This window comes from Capsicum annuum, chromosome 6, assembly GCF_002878395.1.
Source record: "Capsicum annuum cultivar UCD-10X-F1 chromosome 6, UCD10Xv1.1, whole genome shotgun sequence".
NCBI classification, from domain to species: Eukaryota; Viridiplantae; Streptophyta; class Magnoliopsida; order Solanales; family Solanaceae; genus Capsicum; species Capsicum annuum.
This window is the reverse complement of record NC_061116.1, coordinates 211,221,230-211,240,421: the sequence shown is the minus strand read 5'-3', so window position 1 is coordinate 211,240,421 and position 19,192 is coordinate 211,221,230. Positions and strand designations below refer to the sequence as shown.

Here is a 19,192-nt window from a genome sequence, read left to right as displayed (position 1 = left end):
TCACCTGCCTTACTTGCCCCTCCCATTTTCCGATGGACGTTTAGTTGTTGGGATTGAAATGAACAACAATGACTTGCAAATATTGCACAGTACAAAAAACCCCTTTCTTATTTCCAACTTGGGAAGGGGTTTAGGATTACGACCTTTTATACTCTTTTTTTTTTCTTTTTATTAATAATCAGACTAGGTGCTTCATTCATCTTGTTTTAAATAATTTTTGGATAAATTAGAAAAGGCAAAATAAATACTACTACACTAAGAACTATTGATTTTTATTTTATTTTTTGTTCTTTTTGGTTGGGACCTGGAAATGGAATTTGTCTCAGTTAAATCAAAAAATTGGGTCATTAGTTGTATGTTTTCTGTTTTCATTTAGCATTTAATATTTTATTTTATTTTTAAAGTTGATTTTTCATAATTTTACTTAAGTGTGCACGTCTTTATTTTCCTTCAAATTTATTGATTTGATATAGACTTCGAATATATAATTATAGTTAATCAATTCATGTATTAGCTTCATTAAATTAATTAAACACAATAGGTTGCATTGATTTGGATGCAAACACTATTACAAGAATTACTTATCATGCAAACGATAGCCTTTCCATTTGATACGATACTATTCAACCTGATTTTTCACTTTCCTATGGATAATCACTTAAAGCTAAATTTGACTACTCTTAATTTTTGAGTTTCTCACATTTTATTCGATATATGCTTTGGGACTCAATTGATTTGTAGTTGTGCTATCTCCGGTTTCATTTTCAAGGCTCGAATTGAAGACCTTAAGAATGCCAACATACTTAATGCCCATCACTTTGGTGATAAAATTTGTTAGTAAAAGATAATTTAAAGACATTGTACTATACTATCGGAAGAGAACAAACTTCCTATCAATGACATAGTACTATACTATCAGAAGAGAGCAACTTCCTATCAATAACATTTTCCTTAAAGTTCAATTTCAATCAAAGCAAGGGAAAAAAAAAAAAAAGGACAGCCCGGCACATTAAAGCTTCCGCCATGCACGAGGCTCGAGGAAGGACCGGATCAGAAGGCTCTAATGTAAGCAATATTACCTTACATTTCTACTAAAGGCATTCCACAAACTACCAAAACTATGATTCTTCATCAGTAGATGAGTCCCAACTTATCTTTGCAAGTGACATTCTTTATCGACATACCATTCACAATCAGATATGTAAAAGGATGATTAAACTACTTAAACGGGAAAGATGAACATAATTAAGTTTGAAAGCTACATACTGTACAAGTGCAGGATCCAAACAATACAAATAACGATTTACCTACTGGATAACAGAGGCAGATCCAGAACTTGAAGTTTATAAGTTCCTACAACGATCTCAAGTTAATATACAATAAACACTGAACTCATTAGTGAATTTCTTAACACAAATACATGGTTTGGGCAAAAATTACTAGATTCACGTGAATCCAGTGCTCTAAGACTAGATCTGTCTCTGCTGAAGATCATGCCGGCAAGCTATCAATCAGATAGTGCATCTTACTCGTAAACCTCCATCCTTAATGACATGGTATCCAAAAAGGTGGATCTCAAAGATAGCAGACACAAGACATTCCTCGTTTTCTGGCAAAGAAAATACGGCGCACTCAATTTCATTGGCACTTCTTAGCCAAAGGCATCAGTAGCTGCAAAGAACAAATAGGGAAGATATGAGCAACCAGGAGACAAACGACATATTTCCAAGAAACTAAAACTAGTCTACTATGTTAACAGCCATCAAAATTTGCAACAGGCCAACAAAAATAGGGCAGTATGCCAACGCTACTTAACAGTACAGAGCAAACAGCCTCTCTACCTCCTTGTAAGGTTTGCGTACACTCTGCCCTCCCAAGACCCCGCTTATGGGACTACACAGGGTTTGTTGTTGTACTTAACAGTACTGAGCATTAATAAAAACCAGCATAACTCACTCTTTACAAGAAAAAAGGAAGAGTTGATAAATTCGTTATTCTTAAATGTTCTTTCTTGAAAAAAATATCCTGGTGAAATGTTCCAACTCCCATAACATCTTTCAACGAATAAGTTCAATAGTGTGTTTGACCAAACTTTTGGGAAACTAGAAGTGCTTGTTTTTCAGTTGTGGCAAAGAAACTGAAAAATAGCTTCCCCTTAAGAGGTAGATCAATAAGCTGATTTTATTTTTTGATGACAAAAGTACCCTTAGCATATGGATGACAATTGACCTCATGCATTGTCAACAAGACATCTATGAGGTGTGAGCAGTGGCGGAGCTAACATCTCAACTAAGGGGGTTCAAAATCGAAAAATGTGAACAAAAGAACTAGTCGAAGGGGGTTCAACGTCTACTATATATACATAAAAAATAACTTTAAGCTTATATAAATAGTATAATTTTTCGCCGAAGGGGGTTCGAAACCCCCTCACTTACAGCTAGCTCCGCCACTGGCCGTGTGAGAGGTTGGACATAGCAGGAGCTAGGAGAGGTAGACATAGGCTGAAAAAGAATTGGGGGAAAGGTGATCACACAGGACTTGGCACAACTTCACCTTATTAGGACACGATCCAAGATAAGAAGGTTTGGAGGTCAAGAATTAAGGTAGAAGGTTAGTAAGTAGTCGAGTGTTATCGCACTATATGTTGGAGAGGTGGGGGCCTAACCTCTTCCTTTCCTCTTCTCGCCTTTAATAATTCCGTAGCTTCCTATTCTTCTATGAGCATTTGGTTGTGTTATTTGGTTGACATATTTTCATCATCCTGCTTCAATAACATTCCTTTTGAGCCGAAAGTCTATTGGAAACAATTTCTCTACTCAACAAAGATGGGGTAAGGCATGCGTACACCCTACCCTCCTCAAACCTCACTTGTGCATTACACTGGTGTGTTGTTGTTTGTATCTTTTATATTTCAATGAAAAGAAAATAAATGACTAGTCTCATAAATGCATATATTAAATCAATACATTTATTCAAGAAATATTAATTATAAAGTGAACCTTTACATGTCATTTTTCATAATTTAACGCTAAAAGATATTTTGGAAAGATTGGACAAACGCAAATAGCTTCTACAAAAGCAATTTCTCAAATGACTTAGTCAAACACAAACTACTACTTTCCAGTATTCTCTGAGAAATATTGAAGAAGAATATTATTGAATTGTTCCAACTACATTATTACAATGAGACCCTATTTATATACACAACATTACAATTCTTTTCAAAGTAGGACACTACATTCAAATTCTTTTCCAAGTATGACACTGCATTACAGTCCTTTTCCAAGTAGGATTATATATATTATTTCTATTCCTACTCATATTCTAGCACTCCTCCTCAAGCTAGTGCATACAGGTCATATGCATCATGCTTGTGATGGATATTCCTACTCATATTCTAGCACTCCTCAAGCTGGTGCATGCAGGTCATATGCACCATGCTTGTGATGGATGTAATTAATACAAGGATTAGTATGGGATTTGTGAAAATATCTGCAAGAAAACTGGCAAGGACTGCTCGAGATGTCTGGGCAATCATAACTAAAAAGGAACAAACTGAAAAAGTGATCGAAAAAATAGTAAAAATTCCCGGGAAAGTCGATTTGTCGCTGGAAAATTGCTAAAAACTAGTATAAAATATATAAGTTATCTCGAAAATCAAAAGATGGGTAGATCTTGAACAAGAAAATCACCGAAAAACTGATCGGAACATGCTCACGCGCCAGATTATTATACTTGACGGTTGAAAAGTGGCAATATTTGAGAAAAATTATATGGGTGGGGTCGAAATGATAGTACGACCCTATTGAAAAGGAGAAATTATATGAGTAGGATTGGAATGATGGCACAACCCTATTGAAAAAGAGAAATTATATGGGTAGGATCGAAATGATGGCACAACCTTACTAAAAAAATTATATGGGTAGGGTCGAAATCATGGCACGACACTACGCAAATCAGATTTGAAGATTCACCAAAAAGATGCACGAAACTAAGCAAATTAGATCTGAGGAATCACAGGAAAGGCACATAGTGCTGTGCAGCTCAAATATGAGAAAGTAGTCTAAAAAGATGCACAGTACTATGCAAATCAAATAGAAAAAGTGGTTCATAGATATGCACAGTGTTATTCAAATCAGATATGAAAAAGTAGTCACCAAAAAGATCCACGGTGCTACACAAATTAGATATGAGAAAGTAGTCACCGAAAAGATGCAAGGTGCTATACAAATTAGCTATGAGAACCCACAGGAAAGAAGCACGGTCAGTAGTCACCGAAAAGATCCACGGTGCTACACAAATTAGATATGAGAAAGTAGTCACCGAAAAGATGCAAGGTGCTATCAAATTAGATATGAGAACTCACAGAAAAGAAGCACGGTGGCCTAACCTTTTACTAACATGATCATTGGCCAGACAGACGGCTATATGAATTATAACCGCCTGCCAGTTGCAGAAGCTTTTTTCTTTTGAAACTCTACCAAGATAGTAAAGGCTTGAATACAATGTAAAATTAGGTCTTGAGCATAACCCACACCCCAAAAGCTAGCTAAAAAGGAGGACGATTGTTCAAGCCTTATAAAGAAACCACTCATCTCATTAACTACCAATATAGGACTTTTCATTCTTTAACACTCCACCTCACACCCAGGATTGGACATCTAGTGTGTAGGCAAGTATTAATTCAAGGGTCCAACATTGGGTGTGTGGGAAAATCTCAGAAAACACCACATAAAAAAGCATGCAAGAAATACACTAAAAGAGACAAATAATTTAACGTGGATCGTTCAATCAACCTACATCCACAAACGATGATGAACACTTCACGATATAAAAAAGAGTACAAACTATCGAGAGAAACAACCTCACCTAATTCACTTAGACTAAAAAAAGGTTTTCACAAATGACACCGTAACACTTGTGTCTCACAATTTCTCCCCCTAAACAAAACTCTCAAAGCCCTTAAGATTACATTGTGGATGCTACCAAGTTAGAAGAAATGAGCCTCTATCTATAGAGTCATAAACCTTTTTCTACAAGATAAAGGATTAGCCAAATATGGAAATCTATGTTTTCCTTTTCCCAAAGGGAAACCCAATTATGGTAAGAAAGTTGGGACAAACACCCAACAATTCTCCCTCTTAGTCTGAATTTCTGACAAAATAAATTTGCTCCACCTTCTTCATGTAATCTTCAACAAACTGGATCTCCATTCCCAAATCTCGTTCATTAAATCTATCTCTACACAAACTAACAGCATCATAAAATTTCGCAATCAAAAATCTTCGTTATGGTCAAATAGGTTATAGGTAGAACCGAACCCGCTAAAATGAACACCTGTTTTTATCCTCGCTCTAATATCAAGTGACAAATATTAAAAAAGAACAGCCTGGTACACTAAGCTCCTGCTATGCGCAGAGTTCAGAGAAGGGCCCGATCACAAATATTTATTATATGCAGTCTCACCTTACATTTCTGTAAGGGGTTGTTTCCAAGGCTTGAATCCTTGACCTCCTGATCACATGGAAACAACTTTATTAGTTACTCTAAGACTCCCCTTCCCCATGTGAGAAATATTGGAGAAAAATATTATTGAATCGTTGTAACTACATTATTACAATTGAACCCTATTTATAGAAACTACATTTCAGTCCTTTTCCAAGTAAGATACTACATTACAATCCTTTTTCAAGTAAAATTCTATATATTATTCTTATTGCTACTCACATTCTAACATATTCTCTTAGTGAAAAACTTCATTTGACAAAAAGTAATCAAAAAAGGGCAGCCCGGTGCACTAAAGCTACCGCTATGCGCGGTGTTCGGGGAAGGGCCCCACCATAAGGGTGTATCGTATGCAGCCTTAAGCTATTTCCAAGGCTTGAATCCGTGACCTCCTGATCACATGACAACAACTTTACCAGTTACTCCAAGGCTCCCCTTCCAAAAAGTACTACAAAATATACAAATTTCGAACTTGGTAAGCTATAAGCATAGTCTTGTTTAAGAGTAGAAGATTTGGCCTTTGTTACTAGAATGAGGTCTCCTTAGTACAAACTTTGTAAAATGCCAGGAACGAATGAAATTGTGGAAGGTTGCCACTGACATATTGAATACTAGTCATGCATATAAGTTTGAAAATCATAAAAATAATGGACCAAGTTGGTGTGTTGGGCCATTGTTTAACCCATCTTAACGGGTCGAGTTCAGAAATGGCTCTAAAATGAGACAATCTTGATATTTTATCCCCTACGAGAAAAGTCTTACAAAAATAGCCTCCATAAGGGGTGACTTTGATTTTTTTGCCCATGCTTAACAAATTTTGCCCGTAAGCAAACGTTCTAACTTTTGCCATACGACAGAAGTTCATGACATTTCAAGATAATGAATTTGCACAAATTGCTAAAAGTTCTGCCTTATAAGCAAAAAATAGAATTTAGGTATGTTGCCCATCACACGTAGAAACTGACTATTGCCCCATAAGATGACGTTCAAGACATTTTAATACAGCAAACTTGCTCAATTTACCAAAAGTTATGCCTTATAGGCAAAAGTTAGAATTTAGGCATGTTGCACATCAAACATAAATCTAACTTTTGCCTTTAAGGTAGACATTGAGGACATTTCAAGACAATGAACCTATTCAACTGACCACAAATTTTACCTTATAGGCAAACGTTAAAACTTATTACGCGGGGACAAAAATTCAAGACCGAACACTTTGGGGGATACTAGACATAATTTTCTCCATCTTCACGCATCTCAACCTTGGGCAAAGTTGGGAAATAACCCGTTTATTACTTCAGCCCATCTAGAACCGCCCAAACAGCCCATTTGCCACCCCTAGATGTCAATAAATCCAATAAGCATATACTCTTCCTGGAGTTGCAACATATTCTCACAACTCCTCAATTTCCCACAAAGATCTAAAAATAGACAGAATTTCCAAGTTTTCTCCTCTTTCATATATTAAAACTTTTAGGTAATCAAAATGACATCAAATTTGACACCTTTCCTTTCTCTTGTTTCTTTTGGATGGAAAAAAGCATATTATAACAAGTAGAGGAGTTGTAACAGCCTTCTCATACCAAAAACTATACATGTCGCCACATTCATATGTCGGTTTCACGTCTCATGTTGAAGGTATACCAGTTAAATTAGTATATAAACAAAGATAGTATGCAACAGAAACATCAAAGGCAATAAATAAACATATAACTAACCTGTTGAGCAACCTAATGCAATTTGCCAACTTTACTGAACTCACCTGTGTCTCGAGAAGGCTATCTAGTCAAATTCTTACTCTTTGAAGAGCTCTTTGAAATTGAAGCTTTCTCATCAGATACACTCAGAAATTCTCTTCTCCTCTTTCTTTGGTATTTGTACTTAATCATTCTACCATTTAGAGGTTGGCTAGGGACTCTATTGTTTACATCAGATGCCCTTGATTCTGACACTAACAACTGATCACAAAGATTTTTTATAAAGAGCAACTGATTGCAAACATTTTCAATATCTTCGTCTGAAAGATCCGTCTTTCCAATCAACTGCTTGTGCTCATCTTTTTCATAATGAACACCAGAAGCCTCAATAGACTGCAGTTTATTATCAGAACTTTCTGCATATCCCAGTTTCATGACTTGTTCGCCTTTTCCTGTGGACAATCCTTGGGCCATCTCAGGAGGATCTTCAATAGGAGCATTGCCTCTCGCTACAGTTGAATCATCTGTCAGAAAATTAGTGGTTGGCATGTTTTCCATCGTTGAAGAATGTTCGGGAAATGTTTCGTTATGAATGATTTCCCTATCCGATGGATTTCCTTCAGCAACATGAATTCTCAGTGTATGTCCATCTTGGTACAACTCTAGCGCTTTGCCTCTCAAACCTATAGAGGGTAAATCCGAAGTAGCAACATAACAATTCCCTGCGTTAACTTTTATAGGAAAAGAATGGTGACCCTCAATTTTCTGGTTCATACTGTCGACTTCCATATTAGAAGTTGTCACAGAAGCATCCTGAGATTCTGGAGGCAATACAGCTGTGTTCTCCTTTGTTAGTTCTACAGGATTAGTAGTATCAACATGCTGTGATTGCTTTTCTTCTTTCTCTTTGTTGCCGATTCTCTCAAATTCAGCTTGAATTTCTCTCAACTCAACCCTGAGTTCACTTGCAATATCTTCTGCTTCCTCAAGTTGAGCCTCAAGTTCTTCAATCTTCCTCTGTTGGCTCAACGATGTCAACTCTGCTTCAATAATCTGTCAATAAGGATAGAGATATAAGATATGGAAAAAATATAAATAGCGAAGACTGGCAATGAATATGTTTGCAAGATGTCTAAGGGGAAAAGAAAAGAGAAAAATTAATGCTGCTTACATCTGCTAAATAATTGGCCACAGGGAATTCGAGAATCAAAGAAGCTTTGTAAAATCAGAATGGTAAAAGCTGGTGCTTATCTCTCCTTATCAAAAAATAGATATAAAGAAAGCTCGCAGCTAATCTTATTATTTTTTTGATAAATACACTATTTCAGTACTTGAATAACAATAATGTCGTTCCTCTATGCAACAAGATTGGCCATGTTGCAAGTATCTAACAATCTAAGTCTCATAATCACTTTGAGATCAAAACCAATTACATCTCTGGCTTCAACACCACTTGTCAATCCTTGGATAATCAACTCTGCTGACACTCATCATATCGCAACGGAGCCGCACAATTTACAATCATATCACAACAACAAGGATGTCTATGTGGGTGATGGTAACAAATCCATGCCACATGTTGGTTCTACACAATTACAAGCATCAAATCATATCTTTATCTCTGTGTTTTCCTTTTCACTTAGTTTTGACGAATCTGAAAAACGCAGACACCATTGGCATGTGGCCAGAACAAAAGTGGACTGCATGAGTGGCCCATTTCACCTCCACAAGCTCACATGTAAACTCATCAACATCCATTTTAAAAATTGACTCTGAAAAGCTCTAAACCGCTTTAAATTATTTTTAGTGATTTGTGACAGCGCTCTCTTGTTCTATCTCTTGATAAAAAAAATTGCATTATTGCATCTTTGTTGATCAATACACAAACACTTGGCCCTACACACTAAAAAGGTAAAATGAAGTCAATGAACGTTTTCAAAAATTTCATCCTTTGGAAGAAAAACATTTTGAAACCAAAAATTCGATCGGTTTATATTGATATTGAATAAGAGTATAAAGTCTTGACTCTTATCTCTCCCATTCCTATATCAAACATCTTTTTACTTCATCATATAAACCTTAGCATCGTCGCATTATTGAAACTGCAAGAACATTTTTAGACAAGGAGTATCCTCCAACGCTTTTATGGTCCTTTGCATGTCACCATGTTGTTTATCTAATAAACGTCTACTCCGTCACTTTAAAATAATTTCTTCCCGTTCAGAAATTATTTGGCAACCAAAAAACTATGCCTCTCAAATTACTTTTGGATGATTATGTTAACCCTGACTTCGTACAAAAAATCACATGAACCCAGATCTACCTCATGTGTTCATTTCGGGTTTTTCTCGAATTTTGACCTAATATTTAGTTTTTAGCATGTATAGCCTACTCTCGTATGTCGATCAACAAAGATGCCATAATACAACTTTTTGTCAAGAGATAAAGTTGAAGAACTTGTCAGCGTCAATTTGTGAGACGAATGTTGATGTGCTTTAGAATAGAAACAAGAACTACAAAGATAAATTTGTCTTGGTCAGAGAATGGTAGCAAGAAATTATTCAAGGCATATTTAAGAACTGTAAAGTGGGGAAGACCAAGTATTTGATGCCAAGTGAAAACAGAGTTGCAGTGGTGGACATGTGAACTTATGGAAGAAAAATGAGACATTTCCGTTTACGTTTTCAGTAAGTGAAAACAGAGCTGCAGTAGTATTTGAAGGCAAGAAATTATTCAAGGCATATTTAAGAACTCTAAAGTGGGGAAGACCGAGCAACTGATGCCAAGTGAAAGTGGACATGTGAACTTATGGACGCACACCAACGACATTTACTTTTTCAGGTCCTTCACAACAAAATGGAAAAGGAAAAAATTCAACAATAGCATACCCAGTGTATTCCATACAATGGGGTCTGAGAAAGGTAGAGTGTACGCAGTCCGTACCACTACCTAAGAGATGAGGCAGAGAGACTATTTTTGATAGACCCTCGGCTTAAAACAAAATTGAAAATACAGTGCAAAAACAAGTTTGAATAAAAGAGGCACAAAAGACAATAAAGAGTAGCACAACAACATATAGTAAAAGAATAATATCACAACAAAATAATGATATAAGCAACCTACCCGAAACAACATATGTCAACACGAATCCAAAAAAAAAAAAAAAAAAATACAAATGTAGCACTGTGACTACTAATAAGGACAACACTCCTACCTACTAGCATGAATGCATGCCGGCCTCCTAACTTTCTACCCTAATTAGTGTTTGCCGCACCTTCCTATCTAAGACCATGTCCTCTATAATCACCTCTCCCTAATATTTCTTCGGTCTGCCTCTGCCTCTTTGGAAACCATCCATAGCCAACTTCTCATATCTCTACTCTGGGGCATTTGTGCATCTCCTCATCGCATGTCTGAGTCATCTCAACCTCACTTCCCCATCTTGTCTTTCACCGAAGTCACTCCTACCTTATCACGGATATCCTCATTTCTAATTATCTCTCTCCTAGTCACCCCACACTTCCATCACAACATCCTCAACAACAACAACAACAACAAACCCAGTGTATTCCCACCTAGTGGGGTCTGGGGGGTAAGATGTACGCAGTCCATACCTCTACCTCTGATGAAGTAGAAAGGTTGTTTCCGATAGACCCCCGGCTCAAGGCACGAGACACCACACAAACACATAGTAAAGCACAGAAGCAGATTATATAACATAAATACGGCACCCATAAGTAATATAAAACAGAGGAAAGCAGAGGAAAGCACACAGATTCATAATAAAACATGGAACACGGAACACGGAATCATAACAGGAATAAAACTCCCACCAAGTAATTCCCTACACTAGCGACCCAAACTGGCCCTAATCCTCTGCCGTAATTCGTGCCCTCCAGACCTTCCTATCTAGGGTCATGTCCTCGGTGAGCTGTAACACCCCACAACATCCTCATTCTTCCTAATTATATCTCTCCTAGTCACCCCACACTTCCATCACAACATCCTCATTCTTCCCACCTTCTCCATTGCTCTGAATAATAGACCCAAGATATTTGAAACTGACTTGCTTTTGAATGGCCTAAGTATCAAGCCTCACCTCTACATCGGCCTCCTGCATCACCTCGCTGAACTTACATGTCCAAATAATCAGTTTTGGTCCTACTCAACCTAAATCCTTTAGACTCCAAGGTCTGTTTCAAAACTTTCAACTTATAATTAATTCATTCTCAATTCTCGTCAATCAAAATTGCATCACCCGGAGATAACATACACCATGGCACCTCACCTTGAATTTGTTGCGCCAATACATCCATCACCAAGGAACGTAAAAATGGACTAAGGGTCGACCTCTGGTGCAACCCCATCAATACAAAAAAATGTTTTGAGTCCCTTCCCACCATTCTTACACGAGTCTTGACTCCATCATACATATCTATAATTTACTAGTGTAAGCCACCGTTACGCCTCTAGCTTCTCAGCACCTCCACAAAACCTTCCTAGGGACTGATCGTAAGCCTTTTCTAGGTCGATCAACACAATGTATAAGTCCTTCTGCTCCCTATATTACTCCGTTAGTTTCCTTACTAGATGAAAGGCTTCAATAGTCCATCGTCATGGCATGAATCCAAATTGATTCTCAAAAATAGTCACGATCCTCCTTAAGCTTAACCTTCATAGCGGAAAAGGAAAAAATTTTCATAAATTATCCTAACATAAATTTTAAATAAAGATAAGATTATTTTTTGATAGTTTGAGCACATAGAGTGTTAGTTAGCTTAAAAACATTATATTTGATGCTTGTAACTGAGTGGATCCAGTACGAGATACGAAAGTTCTATCAGCCATGGAGACGGACTCGTTACCATAATCAGGTTGTAAGTGGTGTGGCTTCGTTGTGATATGATGACTGGCACCAGAGTCAATATCTCCAGGATTAGTTGTAGTGCTGAGACAGTTGGCTTTGGCCTCAAAGTGATTATGGGACTATAATTTGAGCAAGTGTTATGATGTGCGTAAGGATTGTTGATGTGGTTTTGGAGATGATTATTGTTGTTGTAAGAGTTCTTGTTCATTTATCTAACAAACGTGTATTGTTGAATGCCATAATAACGAATTTAAATGCAAATTAATCACCACACCAAGAATACTCCTTGTATCAAGTAGTTTTGTTTAAATCAAATTGCGAAAAGTCCAATCTAAACTGAAGTATAATTGTATAATACCTTTATATGATAACTGATAATCATCCAATTTTAGAAGATAAATACAATCCAACCTAACAAACGTACACTAGCAACAAGAAATATAGTGTTCAATAGAGTTCACCTTAGAATCCATCATCTCTTTGAGCTTCATCAGTGTCAATAGCCCCTTTTCTTTCACCACTTGAAGCTCCTGCTGCAAATATTGAGCTTTCTGTTCCGACGCCATAATCCTCACCGTTGCATCCTTCTTTGTGTTCAAGACTTCATCCGCATATTCCTTTTCCAAACCTATTAATCTCTGCAACTCAAAAAAATATAAGCAAAACCAATTAATTAAAATATATCACTACTAGTATACTCCTCAATCCCTAACTCGTTCTATTTCATTCCATTATAACAACGTATAAGGGTAGCCCAACCCAGTAAAGCTCCCACTGTACACAAGGTTCAGGGAAGGATCGAACCACAAGGCTCTATTGTCCTCAGCTCACCTTACATTTCCGCAAGGGGCTATTTCTGTAGCTTAAATAGCAACAACTTCGTTTGTTACTCCAACGCAAAATAAACCAATCTGGTCTAATAACAAAAGTGGGTATTGAGAGAAGAGAATTTATGCAAATCCGCTCCTACATGAGCCAAATAGGACCAAGGTACATGGTTAAAATTAAAGTTTATATATATTATAGTAAATATTGAATATTACACTATTTATACATGGCTAAAATTAATTTTTTACTATATATATATAGTATAGATTTCACCCTTCGACTTCTTGCATATCTACATTTTCATATTTTGAAATGCTATGAAAATTCTGACTCCGCCCACTATTTGAAAGGTAGAAAGTTTGTTTCAGATAAAAGCTTGACTCGACGGAAAAACAAAACAAAACAGTTCGTAAAAAGAAATAATGAAAGTAAAGAAGGCATGCAAATACTGCTATACCAAGAATGATAAAGCAATTCGAAGAAAAGTAGCAATAATTACAACAAAATAATACGAAGTAAAAAAAAAATAATGTTATCCTAATTGTTACCTCGTTTGCATCCATTGTGTTTTCCTTGAACTGTTCACAAAGTTGTTGTCGTTTAAGGTTTTTCCCAGACCAAAATGTGAAGAACGATAATTCGCGAAGGTGGTTTTATAAGAAACAGGAGGAAAATGTTTTGCTTTGGTAAATTACTGAAAGGCCCCTGAGAAACAAATTGAAGTACGGTAATGTCACTCTTACTGTCAGTAAATGAGAAAAAATTGGAGGGAAACAAGGATCTTGAGCGGCAACTGCTTTAAAGATTTGTTTCTTTATTAAATGTTTGCCCCCAATTCACCCAAAAAAAGAAAAAGAAATGTTTAATGTGTGTGTTTATTTAATAAAAAGATGAAGTTGCAACTCAAATAACTGAGATTCTTTTTTGGGATAATCAACAAAAGAGTCAAACATAAGGGACATTTACAAAAGCTCCCCTAACTTTAAATTAAATTATTTTTTTCATTTTATTTCATGTTGCGTTATTTTTTTTAATTCGTGTAAAAAAAAAAAATTAATTTTTTTTATTTGATAACTATTTAATGAAATCATTCTTATTTTTTACGGCAACTTTAACATAAACGTTAAAATTACTTAATCATTCTTATTTTTTACGGCAACTTTAACATAAATGTTAAAGTTACTTTAAGAGGAGCGATTTTGTAAGCTTTACAAAATCATCATTTATTTCTTAAATTTTGTGTCCAATCAAAAAGCGATATACGGAGGGAGTACAAAATATACCGAGGTCACATATATCTTAGGCCTGTGTATATGATGCGTGTATCTGAAAATGTGTATTTAGTACCGTCGTACCCACCGAACACCACCCAACCCTAATGCCGCCTCACCTCATTCTCGCTCTTGATTTCTTTCGACAAATCCAGATCAGACAGATTCAAAAATGACGGTGACTTAGTTGGAGACGAGGAGGGTGGTGGTTGGATTTTCGGCGTCGTGACAATGATGGGGAAAGGAAAAAATGTGGCTATGTTGGATAGTGGAGATTCAGATCCTATCAGGGTGCTTGGACGACGGAGAGGTAGAGAATAGAGGTGGAGGGTGGTGGAGCAGTGATTGGGATTCACCGGAAAAATGGGAAGGAGGGTTGATGATTGGAGGATACACGCAATTTATCATGTATATTTGAGATACACTCGACTGCTGTTTTGTGTATCTAAGGGAATTCTTATGATATATATTATAATTATGGATCAAACCTACTATATTTATAATGCATGCCTTTCTTTTTTCCAAAAAGAAAACGCTAGTTTCAATCTAACTCACATGAAGCAATCATAAAAAATACAGTTAATGAGCAACTGATTTATTCTACTTATTTAAACTATCAATTTTTGCAAGCTTCATGCCTCAATTATGTTGGGGATATAACTCCTCACTTTATTGATGAAGAAATGAAGAAGATATTAGTTTTTTTTTTTCTCATTTTCTTACTATATTTAAGTTTTACTTTTTCTTAGAAGGGAAATAAAAGTTAGCATAATTATTTTTAATTTTTCTGAAAGAAAAAATATAATTTTTTTCCATATTTGGCTAACCTTTTTCTTAGAGGAAAGGTTTTGGACATCTATAAATAGAATATTCCCTTCTCATATTATAACACAATAGCATCCACAATATAGTGCTTTAAAGAGTCTTTGTTTAGGGGGAGATTTTCTCTCTCATTAATTTTTATATTTTTAATATTAGGTTTTATATGTAGGTTAATTGACCAAATAATATAATAATATTAAGTTTTTAGTATTGTTTATGTGTCTTCTGAATTGTCACCACAATCGTTTACAACTAATAGCTTCCGCATGATGTCCTCTCGATTTCGAACCCAACAGAAGACGGTAATGGTAAAAGACCGAGTTTTCAACAAAAATCGAACCCCTCAACAATATCGAAGTCTTTTATCATTTTAGTTTTAAATAATCACAGTCGTTCATCAAATTTCCGCAACTCTCAATCTCAACCTTCAATTTTGATCTATGGTGAAAAAGATTCTAATAGCCTCTTTTTAAGTTTGTTGAGACCAGTTATAGCATAGCCAATAGGAAGAGTACAAGTGTACAATTAGGAAAATATAGATTATTTTTTATTTTATATAAACTAGTTTCTGGACACGTGCATTACACGTGTATTTCATATAAACTTTTATAGATCTACTAGAACAAAAAATTTCTATGAAAACATATAAAATGAAACAACTACAAATAAATAAAAGTGCGAAAAGGGATGCATTTTATTGTTTAAAGTTATTTAAAAAAAAAAAAATCAATCATAATTTTTAAAATTTTGATTAGTAGTTAGGAAACTTCCAATAAAGTCACAAACGTCCAGTGCGAGCCAAAATAAAAATATAAACTTACGACAGTTAGAATTTCATAAAAAATTAAATTAAAAAAGTGGAGAAAAATACAAAAAAATTACATGTGACCAAAGAAAATAATGTTTTCTTTTACTGATAAGGGAAAGAAAAATCAATAATTAAAAAATGAGAAGATATGGTGTTGCAACTCAAATAACCTAGATTCTTTTTTCCAAAAACGAAATACTAGTTTGAATCTAACTAACATGAATTAATCATAAAAAGTACACTTAACTAGCAACTCATTTATAAAAGTTCCCTTACTTTTAGATTAAATTATTTCCTCCGTTTTAGATTATGTGTCGTTATTTTCTTTTTAGTTTGTCTAAAAAATGTCATTTTTCTTTATTTGGTAACTATTTAATGACATCGTCCTTATTTTATACTTATTGAGTTTCACTTAATAAAAAAAAGGCAACTTTCAAGTAAATATTAAAGTGACTTTAAGCGGGATGATTTTGTAACCTTTACAAAATCATCATTTATTTTTAAAATTTCGTGTCCGGCCAAAAGGCGATAATACTAATGTTGCATGTATGTTAGACTTGTGTATATGATGTGTGTATCTGAAAATGTGTATTTAGGACCATCGTATCCACCGAAACACCACCCAACCCTAACGCTGCCTCACCTCATCGTCACTCTTGATTTCTTTCGACAGATTCAAAAATGATAGTGACTTGGTGCTACAAGACAAACAAGAGAAAATACGGAATCACACACCAAAACAGTCCAAAAGTCAAGAAATCGAGGACTATCTTGGTGGCCACACTCGGATTCGCTAGTGATAACAATAATGGAGAGAATATCACGTGTTTAACACAATAATCAGCCAGCCCCAACTAAGATTAACAACAATATATGAAGCACAAGATGAACATAACAATGCGAAGAACACAACAAGACAAACGGCTTATGATACGATTGTTGACACCTAATTTTTGCCCTCCACGACTAAATTTAATTCTGAGTTTCTTCAGTTTTTAATAAACTAAAATAATTATTTCATCCAAATAAAAAAAAAACTTAAAATATTTTTCGTACGTGATTTTGTCAGTGTAAGTAGCGATTATATACTATCGTGTTCAGTTATACTAGATTATATAATTTGTTACTTAAATATTTATTTTACAAAATATCGAATTTAATTAACGCTTATCTTGAAAATAAATTCAAATGATTAAAATCTTAATTTAAATATAATTTATTCTCAAAAATAATTTATTTGGATAAATATGCATTCATTTTATTAAATCAAGAAGTTTGGAATTAAAAAAAAAAGTATTAATTCTTATCGAATTTTAATTTAATTTAGCCAATCTATTAGATTTGACTATAATTGAAAATTGGTCATAATTGCAATGCAATTCGTCAATTAATTTTTAATTTGGTCAAAATAAATAAATATGGCTAAATTTTAAATTTCAATTGGGGTTATATTTTAAATAACCCCAAAATTCTCAAGAACTCTCATAACCTTTACCCAATTCCCACCAAAAAATAAATTTAAATTGTACTACTCCCCCCAACTTTGTCCTTTTCCAATTTTAAAATTCAAAGATTGTACTACATTGTACTATTTTCCCCGCATTATCTTCCACCTCACCTTATCTTTAATTTTTACATTCCAAAAACCCCCCTAAATGTTTTTTCTCCCACATTGGTAGATGACAAAAAATAAATCTCTATCATTTCCTATAAATAGTTTTCTCCCATATTGGTGGAAAAGGGACAAAAAAATACCCCATTCTCTCCTATAAATATTAGTACTACTACTTTGGTAGAGAGAGGAGGGAGAAGAAAGAAAAAAAAAGGCTAGAAAGGGGAAAAAATTCTTTTGACCAAAAATAGTTATTTTTATTTAGTAAAAATTTTTGTTTCACAAAGTTGATCGGCTAATCAAAATTTTTGAGTTGCCGGCGACGTTTTTTCGGTGGTGGTTGATTCCAACGAAACTCCCAGTCTCGTTTTGCTGCCCCCAAAAGGTAAACACACCTTCTTTTTTCTTTTTTTATTATTTTAGTTTTTATTATCGTTTTTCTCTTCATCTTTTTTCTTCTTCATAGTTCGTAGATATAATTGTATTTGTTGGGATTGTATGTTATAGATGGTCTTGAAGGCCCTAGGACGTTGTGGTATCGATAGTCTAATTATTTTCATGTTCATGATATAAAAATGAGCTAGCGATAGTTGTATGTGCCTTTTTTGACTTTATTCTTTGATTATTTTAGATAAAGTTTCAATCTTTGCTTAAAAGATGTATTTATACTTTTTTTAAACTCATTGTTGTTGGATACATTTGTTTTAGTATGTAAAGTTATTTTCTTTATGTTTAGAAGAATAGTTAATGTTGAATGTTTTGCCTTTTCACCTTATTCTTTGATTATTTGAAAAAAGTTTAGATCTTTACTTGAAAAACGATACCCGTGTCTTGTTTAAACTTATTGTTGGTAGATATATTTGTTTTTAGCATGTAAAGTTATTTCTTTTATGTTGAAAAGAATAGATAATATTGATTGTTTCTCTTTTTTTATTTTATTCTTTGATTATTTTGGATAAAGTTTAGATCTTTACTTGAAAAATAATACCCATGTCTTGTTTAAACTTATTGTTGGTAGATATGTTTTTTTAGCATGTAAAGTTGTTTATTTTATGATGGAAGAATAGTTATTATTATTTTTTGTGCCTTAATAAAAATAGTAATTAGTTAAGTCAAGAATTTGTCATTTGCTTACTAATTATTTAATGAATTTCAAAACCCTCATATAAGATATGAAGTGCTAGCTTTATTTTTCATCCAAGATGTTTATTCCTTTTTGTTCGCATGTTGTCTTTTCAAAATGATAAGAAAGTTCGAACTTTCGCGGCTAAAAAAAAATTATTTGGATATTTTTGACTTACGCATAGTATGATTGTGAAACGATATTTCACTTTTAGAAATACTAAACTTTTATTCTTATTTTCTTACTCGGGATTGTTATATGTGCTCTTTGTGTGTGTAAAGACTTGATTCATGTCTCTCTTTTATTCATAATGTCAAAAGAGAATCAACGATGTCTTAGAAATATAAACCATAGGTCGTTACGCGTTTTTTCATAAAATGTTGATTGCGATTTAGATGTATGAATTTTCGTTAATGTCGCCTTAATTGAGATTTAGGATTCTCTCGCTTGAAAAGTTGAGCTATATTTTCTTTTGTTATATGGATTAGTATCTATGTTTGTTCAATTTTAGAAGTCATGAGTATTTTCCTTGTTGCCTCATCCCTTTACTTTCGCAAGCTTACGTTGTTTGTTTCTTGTATTAATTCATTGAATATGACCTTCTTCCTTTTACCTTTATTCAGTCTTGTATGAACATAAATCATGAGGCATGTAAGTGG

General features: G+C 34.4%; 1 protein-coding gene across 5 annotated transcripts; it reads right to left on the bottom strand.

Moving 5' to 3' along the window:
• Window positions 1-1,225: 1,225 nt before the first annotated feature.
• On the bottom strand, window positions 1,226-14,613 carry LOC107875927. Of its 5 annotated transcripts, none has more exons than XR_007056777.1 (5): window positions 13,446-13,775; window positions 12,531-12,707; window positions 7,268-8,255; window positions 5,467-5,514; window positions 1,226-1,671 (listed from the first exon to the last, which is right to left on the bottom strand). XR_007056777.1 is itself a non-coding variant. In XM_047413915.1 (5 exons), exons 2-4 carry the CDS (start codon window positions 13,458-13,460, stop codon window positions 7,284-7,286), a joined length of 1,164 nt encoding a protein of 387 aa, XP_047269871.1. In that variant the 5' UTR covers window positions 13,461-13,602; window positions 14,181-14,613; the 3' UTR covers window positions 1,226-1,671; window positions 7,268-7,283. The 5 variants fall into 5 exon arrangements, 2 of the variants coding, with proteins under 2 accessions (XP_047269871.1, XP_016578316.1); XM_047413915.1 differs by lacking the exon at window positions 5,467-5,514 and adding an exon at window positions 14,181-14,613 and having other exon boundaries at window positions 13,446-13,602; XR_001675907.2 differs by lacking the exon at window positions 5,467-5,514 and having other exon boundaries at window positions 7,224-8,255; window positions 13,446-13,774.
• Between the last annotated feature and the right edge of the window lie 4,579 nt (window positions 14,614-19,192).